This window comes from Megalops cyprinoides, chromosome 11, assembly GCF_013368585.1.
Source record: "Megalops cyprinoides isolate fMegCyp1 chromosome 11, fMegCyp1.pri, whole genome shotgun sequence".
Classification (NCBI taxonomy): Eukaryota; Metazoa; Chordata; class Actinopteri; order Elopiformes; family Megalopidae; genus Megalops; species Megalops cyprinoides.
In genome coordinates this window covers 22,819,892-22,829,575 of record NC_050593.1, presented here as the reverse complement: position 1 = coordinate 22,829,575, position 9,684 = coordinate 22,819,892, and the positions used below count along the sequence as shown (strand labels likewise).

Sequence of the window (9,684 nt, the reverse complement as noted above, 5' to 3'; positions counted from 1 at the left end):
GCAGGTGGTGCATGGCATGCCAGTAATGTGTGAATATACTTCCAGCCCTGTGCTCAGAGTATAGACAGCCCATATTTTTTTAGACAGTCCTGAATGCAGTAGACTGACACTTAGGGCGTGGTAGGTGTGAAGGTCGCAAAGACCTCCACCCGTCCAACTCTTCCTGCTTGTGTCAGTCTGAGGTGATAGCAGAACATGTGGGTCTGAATGTGTAAAAACAGTCAAATCAGGTGGGAGCCCTTTCCCAGCAAAGAAATGTGCAGTCAAGGTAAACACACCATAACTCCTTTATGATGTCTCCTTTCATGTTCAATGTTACACAGACTGCAACAAGTCACAAAACGTAAAACTTTATTTCATTGTATGAACTGATGATGAATATAACATCAAACAAATGTGAGATTACAAAGACACACTGAATGCAAATTTGAAAAGAGTGCTGTATTTCGTAATGTGCAATGTTTTCACTCAGTCTCAAACTGCTTTGATATTACTGAGTGCATATGGACACTTCCTGTGTATGTTAAATGATACAATGTGAAACATTGTGACTACCTAGTTTCACAGACCCTGGTCCCAGTCTTTCCACCAAAGACAGGTAGTACACATTTTAGCTTAACATGTTGAGAATTTGTGCAAGATCCAGACCTGTGACACCAGGCCACACATTGTTCTTGGTTACCAGAGCTTTTATTTAAATGTATCGGGAAATTCTAGAGTTAATGTGAAACAAATCTATTTCAACTGGCACAATGTGGACTGAACTGACAGCACAGTTTTCTGTTCAATGCATCCACAATACAACATTTATTGTGTAAAAAAAATTGTAGAAATAAATTCACAAACAGTTATCAGTAAATTCAAAAATAACGTGGTGTATGCATACGTGTCTGTTTCAGAAAGTACAACTTGTCAAAATATACATGGATATATCAAGCAATATCTAAAGAACACAAATGCTTCACCCTTGTAATGTTATGTGCAGTAAAAAAGGCTACTGTGGTTTGTGAATTGGTGAATAATTTGTAATTACCAAGGATGACAAAGCTAAAACCTGATGTGTTTTGTGCATTAGGTGTGTGTGCGTGCGCGCGCGCGCGTATGTATGTATAAAGTAGCTAAAATTACTGACGGGACCCCAATATTGCGCACGTCACTGTGGAAACTAAATACGCTCGCTTATACCAAGGGGGGACTATCACAGTAATCTGTAGCAAGATTCAAAGCAACCTTCATAGCTACTTTAGATATTATTTCAACTCGTGATAATATACTGCAAGAAACTATCAAGAAATGATTGAAACACAGTAATTGTATTTTAAGTATTTTCTGTAATTCAGCACAGACATATCTATGAGTAGCGAATATTTACAGAAGTCAGGGAACAACAAAGCAAGTTTCATTTCAGTCAACGGCTGTACTTCGTCTTGTTTCAGACCTTACCCTGTTCAAAAGTTATTCTCGACAGAACACATACTCGGTGTAGCTTGTCCAGATTTTGTCCTCGTTAGGGTCATTGCTGGCATAAGCGCAAGTGCCGGTGGAGCTGCAAGCTACCATGTGAAAACCCACCTCGGTCAGCTTATCAAATGCTTGCTCCAGAAAATTATACTTCAGGTAATAGCGAGACGTGTACCTCTCCGGGGGTCTGTCCGGATCCCTGCTTTCGTTCAGGGTATCTCCAAACACTTCTTTGGCAAGAGATGTCTTCCCACACACTGTGATCCTGGCTACTCTCCTAAATTTGGCATCGGTTTGAATATCTCTTCCGATGGTATACGAGCCCCGGTAACCGATGGTTATGTAGCCCGATTTCCGAGACTCCAAGGACGGAGAGCGGGTGTTGGTGCTGCTGACGGACGGCACAAGATGCGAAGTTTCCGAGCTAGAGCCCCCGCGTCCGCTCAGGATCGCAGCCTCCTCTGGGTCGCTCTGCGAGATATCCTCACAGATGGAGTCCTCCTTGCTCACTTTGGGACTAAGGCGCTTGGAGAGGTCGTGCAACTGGAAAAACTCGGCTTCTCTCTGCAGCCTGCTTTTCTCAGGAAAGTAATCGGGCAAAACGAGGTTGAGGTCCCGCAGGTAGTCCAAAATGTAACGGAACAAAAAGCCGTCCCTGTCCAAAAAGTAGCGCCCTTTGCTGTCTCGAGCCAGCTCTTGTGGTGTTTTTTGGCTAAACATGTTCCATAGAAGAGAGTCTGGGACAGCGATTAAAGTTGTGTGTCGAGTAACGTAAACCTGTCCCCCAACATTTAATTCGATGATTTCAGGAAAGGGGGATCTGGTGTCTTCGCCGTTAGATATTCCACGTGTGGTATCTGCCGAATCCATTTCTGCAAAATTCAGACTCACGACGAAGTGACACAACTAGTCTATCTTGCAGAAGAGAAAAGTCTGAAGAGTGGGTTTATTGGTTTGTTTATGTAGGCTGAACGGGGTGGCGTAGGAGGAGAAAGCAGACCGCTGATATGAGTGATAACTGTTAACTCTTTGCTTACACCATGGTAACACAGCAAGCGCACAGTTATGGCATTGTAATTATAATTAGGTCTCATACCAATAGATTAAACCCATAAATTGCATTGCTGTTATATGTGCACATAGTAAAATATGATGGTATATTTTTATTAAATCTGGAAATAATCCGTTTTAGATAAGTAAAAGCAATATCTTTTGACGTAGTGTTCTAAAATAATTGCTTGCATTTTGAACAGAGGTCATCAGCTCTGTCTCATATGATTTGTATTTGCAGTATGGTACCTTGCAAATACAAAAAACGGGCTCAGATTAATTGTCCGCGCTCAGCCATGTCAGAAGCGCTCCAAAACAACAATTTTCAAAGGCTCTCCCTTTCATTCCACACGCTGAACTTCATGAGGCGAATGAGCACACGTCAAAAAAGAATCGAAAGAGTGACATCTAGTGGAAAAAACAGAAAGGAGGCACATCCTTGCTTGCCTTTTCGTATAATACCGCGCTTGGGTAACGCAAGAATCAACCAGTGAGATTACAACAGTGCATCATAAAACCAATCACTCAATTTCAAAATTTCCCAGAAAATAACTAACCTAAAAAAACTAATGTAGCTGATTAAATTATACAAGCAAAAACTATGGCAGTTTCCAGTGCAAACTGGAAGGCCCAACCAAAATAATCTGAGACAGCGAATTGACTGGATTTTTCTGACAGTATAACAATAGAATACCTTCAGATTGATTTTGATACCTGTATAAGTGCCAATGAGACACACATGGACTCTTCAGGGAAAGGTCTCATTTATAATCTGTTTTTATAAGATTTTGACCTAAAGAAGACAACTTTTCCTTTTCCTTTCCTTTAAAGACAATTACAAGACATTAGAAGAAGGTGACTACTTTTAAAATGTACACTTGTGCCACAAGTGATTTCTGTGCTGTGTTTGGTGAAATGACATTCAGTTCCAATTCAGAGCCACCCCCTAGGCCCTTCTTGATTACACCTCACTCTTCTAAAAGGACTGGACAGGTTTGAACAACATGACAGAAACTCTACCTGTACCCCTCTGGTAAGCTATTACCATATTTCTGATATCTATCACATTCTTTCAGTTACTTGAAATGAGAGTCAAGAGGGGCCTACAGGCAGGTGGTAGGGGGTGGCTCTGGATTGGGCCAGAGTCTGGGCTAACAAAAGGACGTTCTGTCATCCAATTCTTTGTGTGTCTTGCCATATAAAGACATGAGATATTTTGACATGTGATACCAATGAGTTTTCTTGCTGATTAGTATTATCATTGCGTTTCTGCTTGTAACTGGCAAAGCATCCATGGAAGCAGAAAGGTGTAATAATTTCAACAATTTTTTTTTTTTTTTTGGAAAAAGTACAGAATTATGGAGTGCTGAATGTGACATAGAATGCATGCATTTCAACAGGAACCCCCCCTCCCCACCCCCCCCCCACACACACACACACACACACACACACATTAATACTTCATGCACAGCCCCAGATCCTGCAGAAGTTCGAAATTTCATTCACCACTTCAAAAGCAAAACGTTCACAGTCAGCATCCCCATCTCACTGTGTCATCAGCTTTATCTAGACAACAAGAACATTGCAAGAGGGAAAAGAAGTGGAAGAAAAATGGTAACCTCTACAATGTTTACAGTTCCTCTACAGATTCCTATCCTGTTGCCCTGACAGATTTACATTAATTAATTACCAACATAATGGGTGCAATTCAGCTTGGAAGGAAACCTGCTTCGAGTTTTAAATAAAGCAGCAGAAATGTAGCACTTCAAGTGACAGCACTAAGGGTCCGCAGCAGAGGAATATAGTGTAACGTAAAACACTAAGAGTATACAGTACTGTGCAGTATAAAGAGGTTTGTGTGGTGGAACTCTTCTAACAGACATTGGACGAAGCTCAGTTCCAACATACTGCAAAAAAAATCTACCTAAAACCATTCATCATAATTAGTTACTGTAACAGTATGAGGGGTTTGACCAGCAACTGTCAAGGTAAGACGCATGAATCAGAAGAGGCCTTCTGTGCATTACCAGCACTTTCCATTATATCTAGAGACAGAGCATGTGAATGAAATGTTTTTTTTTTTTCAGCTGTAGAATGGTTCGATTCCACCAATAATGTGCATTTCTATACTCTTGAACTCTTCATTTCACAGAGCAATTGAAACAGGTTACACAATATTTCTGTCAACTACTTAATATGATTAAACAACAAACCAAAAATCAGAGGCTTTGTAAAAAAGTTAACAAAATTAACTACTAATTGGGAAAAAAAGGATTACGATAAGTGGAAGTTGGGATTTTGGAAACAATATTTGACTCAGTTTTATCAAAACAAAACTGCTTTACTCATTAGTCATGAGGTCTGGTGGATTCCAGCTATTTCTCAGGTCAGTAAACTGAGAAGCACGATTAATGTCGTGGTCAGTTTTTCTCTTAGTGCTGCATATTTTAATGTTTGCATTGACATGAATCATGTACAGCTGATGTTGTGAAACTTGTATTGAACCATTTCAACATGCTTTATTTTGCAAGTCCTGATGTCAGAATGTAAATCCCAGTGTTTCCTGAAATACAAACATTGCACAAATAGGCCCCTGATGACCGTGACTCTTCTTCATGTGGTCAACGTACAGACTCACTGGGTTTCAGCACAGCCATGGGCATGAGATAATGGACTGATTACTAAACAACTACTGATCACAACAACAAAAGGCAAATAGCACGTGTTAAACCCCCTTCATGGTGTTATTAATGGACACAAAATGTCAACTTTTGAATATTTCCCAGAGCAGTTGCCTACAGATTCTCCTCATAGTGAAACTGTCACTGGTTTTCAGCTTCCTTTTAGTTTGGTCTTGCAGGAATTTGGGAAGCCCATTGTGGAAGCAGTCCTTATGGGGGGTATAAATACAGGCAAGAAATCCATTGTACCTTGAATCCTGACAGTGCCAAAGAGAACTCACAATGCTCCGCAAGGTACTTTATCTCTGTTCTGTCATATTTTTTTAAAGTATTTTGCTAAATACTTTAAACTACAAGATTCTGTAAGTATGTTTTGAAGTAGGTGTTTAAAAACTAGTTGAAAATATTTGACCCGTGAAGATGTTCTTGAGCTTAGGAGAATTACCAGAAATTTTACATTTACATTTATTTATTTAGCAGACGCTTTTATCCAAAGCAACTTACAAAAGTGCATACAGTAAGTACAGCGACAGTACGGGGACAGGATGTGTACAGTTCCACAATGAGACAGTTCTCAGCTGAGAGCAAGGTCTGTTTGAGGACACAGTACTATCAGATTTGTACAATTACAGCCTATAGGGCAACTAATACGATACACATTCAGAAATTCTGAAGCAGTATCATTAATTTGTCTGGGCATTAATCAAGTCAGATATTGATACTCTAGTCCTTTCACGCTGGCATTGAGGATCCTTTGAGAAACAGAAGAACAGCAGTGAATCAAACACAAAAGCAACCACGGCGGCACAGTAGACTGCTTTTGGTTAGGCTTGGTGTGCAGACTCAGCGCTGTGTCTTACCTGTCACCAAGTCAGCGATATCAGTTGAAATCACCTCTCTGAATCAGTGTGCATTGCTGTTGTTGTACAGAGTGTGACAGAGAGTTTCGGAGCTGCCATCTCCAGTTGGAGCACGGCCAACCTGACGGACACGGTGGTCCGGAGGAGCAAGAGGATGATGCTAGACACGCTGGGAGTGGCACTGCTCGGAACCCAAACGCCAGTCTTTCACAAGGTGCTGCAGTACAGTATGGTAAGTACACTGTGGCGTCAGGCAAGGAAACCGGGCCAGCAGCAGGGTTACAGAAGTACAAAGTTAGATCTCTGCTCTGTCTGCTTAGTAAGGGGGGGGGGGTTATAGCATTGTAACCAAAGCTGTGAACCACCATCATACCTGTGAGTGAGATTCTAATATGGTACCAGATATTTTCAGGGAGATTATGTAAAAAGTTTGCACTATAAGTCAAACAGGACTACCTTGTTCAGCAATATGAAAATACAGCAGAGCTGTGCTGTTTCTGACAGTCTGAATCATTTGCACTCTTACTCGTCCCAGTTTCTGAATATTAAATGGTAGTCTCTCCTGAATGTCTTTGCTGTGTGTCTGCTAAATGAGCTTTAAACAAAGTCAGCGCCACCACAGACGTTTTGGAGGTTTGGTGTGTGAGGATGACACAGTACTGAATGTGCCTTCTTTCAGAGGTACAGAGCGGCAGAGAACAGCTGTGTCTGGGGAAGACCAGGGCTGACGCTCCCTCCACAGTATGCTGCCTTTGTCAACGGAGTTGCAGTAAGACACCTCCTTAAAAAACATTGCATTTTATCATGTCACAGTCGCAGTCTGAAAAAGATGTTTCCAACCAGATGTTTAAATTGTGTTTAAGCCTCGTTCAGCAAGAAAACTTAAAAATCAGTAAACCATACATAGTAGAATTCACATCTGTTAGTTAAATTATAGGGCATTGTATTTTTAGCAATGAATTTAAGATCTAAATAGTTTGATAATGTAAGATGCCACAGACGTCACCCTATCATCAATCAGTCTTATTTAAAAATGATCAGCTTCATGAGCATCTTGACACATCAAACACATTAAATACAATTCACTGTGTATTATTGTACATCTACAAATAATGATTTCTTAGCACAAACCTATCATATTATCAGCAAGGACTTTCACTTGTCATACTTCACCTCAGACTTACTCTAGTCTCAACTGCTGTTCAATCTTGCTACACAGTCCTGTGGCACCCAACTCAGCAGTTTCCTCTTTAAATTACTAAAATCCTGAAGAGAGAAGCAAAACTCTGTCAACAAGACAACAGTCAGCAGAATCAAGTGGTTAAGAATAGCTGAGATGCAATGATAACTAGATGCAACGATGCGATTCCACAGCAGACTCTTTAGGCTTCCTTGATTATGACTGGTTATCCCCGTTGTATTCTGTGACGTGTACTTGCCAAACTGGCTCACCCTTTTCTCAGTGACAGACTGCGACAGTCTAAAGCATGTTTGTCCCTGACCCTCAGGTGCACTCCATGGACTTTGATGACACCTGGCACCCTGCCACTCACCCTTCGGGCGCGGTGCTGCCCGCCCTCCTCGCCCTGGCTGAGGCACTGCCCACGAAGCCTTCTGGGCTGGAGGTGCTGCTGGCCTTCAACGTGGGCATCGAGGTACAGGGGAGGCTGATGCGATTCTCCAAGGAGGCTTGCAACATTCCCAAAAGGTGCGTAACTTCAGTTTACAGGGGTTGAACTTGGATAACTCTGGATAAGAGCTTCTGCTAAATAGTTGTAATGGAATGTAACGTAATGAACCTGTGCTGACACTCCGCTTTGCTCTTCTCTAAGGTTCCACCCCCCTGCGGTGGTTGGGGTCATGGGCAGCGCAGCTGCAACTGCTAAACTCCTGGGCCTCAGCCCAGGCCAGTGTGTGGAGGCGCTGGCAGTAGCGGCCTCCTCTGCTGGAGCCCCCATGGCAAACGCGGCCACTCAGACCAAGCCTCTCCACATCGGCAACGCCACCCGGAGGGGCCTGGAGGCCTCGCAGCTCGCCCTCCTGGGCCTCCAAGGCAACAGGCAGATTCTGGACATGGAGTCAGGGTTCGGCGTGTTCTACCCGGATTACACGCCGGTGGAGTTGACCCAGGGCTCTCACGGTGCCCCCTTCAGGTGGATCCTGGAGGATCAGGACGTCGCCGTAAAGCGCTTCCCTGCCCACCTGGGCATGCACTGGGTGGCAGACGCTGCAGCGGGAGTGAGAGCAAAGATTCTCACCAGGAACCCCAATGCAGACCTCAGCCAGGTACGGAAAGTGACACTCAGGCTGCCCAAGTCCAAATACATTGACTGCCCCTTCCCCGTCACTGAGCACCAGGCACGACACTCCTTCCAGTTCAATGCCTGCTCTGCGCTGCTGGACGGCCTGGTGTCTGTGGACTCCTTTAGCAGTTGGCAGATGGAGAGGAAGGCTCTCAGAGACCTCCTGCTTACAGTGCAAATAGAGAACCCTGCAGACAATCATGCCAGCTTTGACAGTATGTACTGCGAGGTGAGGGTTGACATGGCCAATGGAGAGAGCCACACCGCACGCTGCAATACCTTCTATGGCCACTGGAGGAAGCCTCTTAGTCAAGAGGACCTGGTGAAGAAGTTCACGGCCAATGCCTCTACTACACTGCCCCTAGAGGCTGTGGAGGGCATTGTCAGTATTATAGATGACATTGAAAATGTCCCAGACATCACATTGCTGGGGTCATTCCTGCAAATGAATGATGCAATGCCTTTGTCATCTGTGAATGTGTCTCAGTGTTGAACTACCCTCTGTGACTGCTTAGGATTTTAAAAGATACCATGTCCTGATTGCAGTAGGGCAATAATTACACAGCTAATCTTTCATTACACTTGCTTTACGCCGAACCCTGACTCCATGTCCAGAATCTGCCTGTTTGGTGTTACTGGATGCAAAAACAATGCTTTGGTCTTTATCTTTCTTAATTGGAAGAGTTAAAGCTGTTCAGATTTCCCCTGGACACACCACACGCTCTCATTTCACAAATACTATGCATTCACAAATACCTTCATGATTCATCTGAGGGCCAAAGCAGGGAAGGGATGTGGTAAAGTAACAGTCCACAGGAGTGCAGAATGGGAACTGAGTCAGAGATAAAGCATGTAGAATAACACCAATGAGCTTGTCCGTCAACACAAGAAATGGAGTTCAGCTATTCAATGTCTTCAATGTTGTTGCATTTTGTGGAATCAAACTAATACTATGAATCCAGCACTACTGAAAGAAAAAGATATTTGAGCTTGCCTTTTATCCAGCAGAGTGATTTTGATGAAGAAACTTATACTTGAATGAGCCAGATCAAATGAAGCTTGATAAAATAAAACCTTTGATTAAAACATGAAATGAATGAAAGAGGTAATATGTCTGTATTCTCTTGCTTCCTGAAAACAGCTGACAGTGATACCCAGGTAGCTCTAGAAATATCAGAACTTCTTTGCAAGTTGTAAGCAAAAATTTTCAAAGTTGTCTGAGTCATCTTGGCCCCAATCATACATACACATCACTCACATCTTGCTGAGATTGGAGGAAGTGATACTGGAAAAACTGAGAACAAGTGTTGCAGGTCCTCCATGAGGCTG

General features: G+C 42.9%; 2 protein-coding genes across 2 annotated transcripts; one reads left to right on the top strand and one right to left on the bottom strand.

Moving 5' to 3' along the window:
- Positions 1–442: 442 nt before the first annotated feature.
- Positions 443–2,398, bottom strand: kctd12.1 (potassium channel tetramerisation domain containing 12.1). Its single transcript, XM_036540682.1, has one exon. It carries the CDS (start codon positions 2,329–2,331, stop codon positions 1,456–1,458), a length of 876 nt encoding a protein of 291 aa, XP_036396575.1. The 5' UTR covers positions 2,332–2,398; the 3' UTR covers positions 443–1,455.
- Positions 2,399–5,462: 3,064 nt separating this feature from the next.
- Positions 5,463–8,848, top strand: acod1 (aconitate decarboxylase 1). The gene is made up of 5 exons (XM_036540873.1): positions 5,463–5,486; positions 6,123–6,284; positions 6,732–6,821; positions 7,561–7,760; positions 7,885–8,848. Exons 1-5 carry the CDS (start codon positions 5,475–5,477, stop codon positions 8,846–8,848), a joined length of 1,428 nt encoding a protein of 475 aa, XP_036396766.1. The 5' UTR covers positions 5,463–5,474.
- Positions 8,849–9,684: the final 836 nt, after the last annotated feature.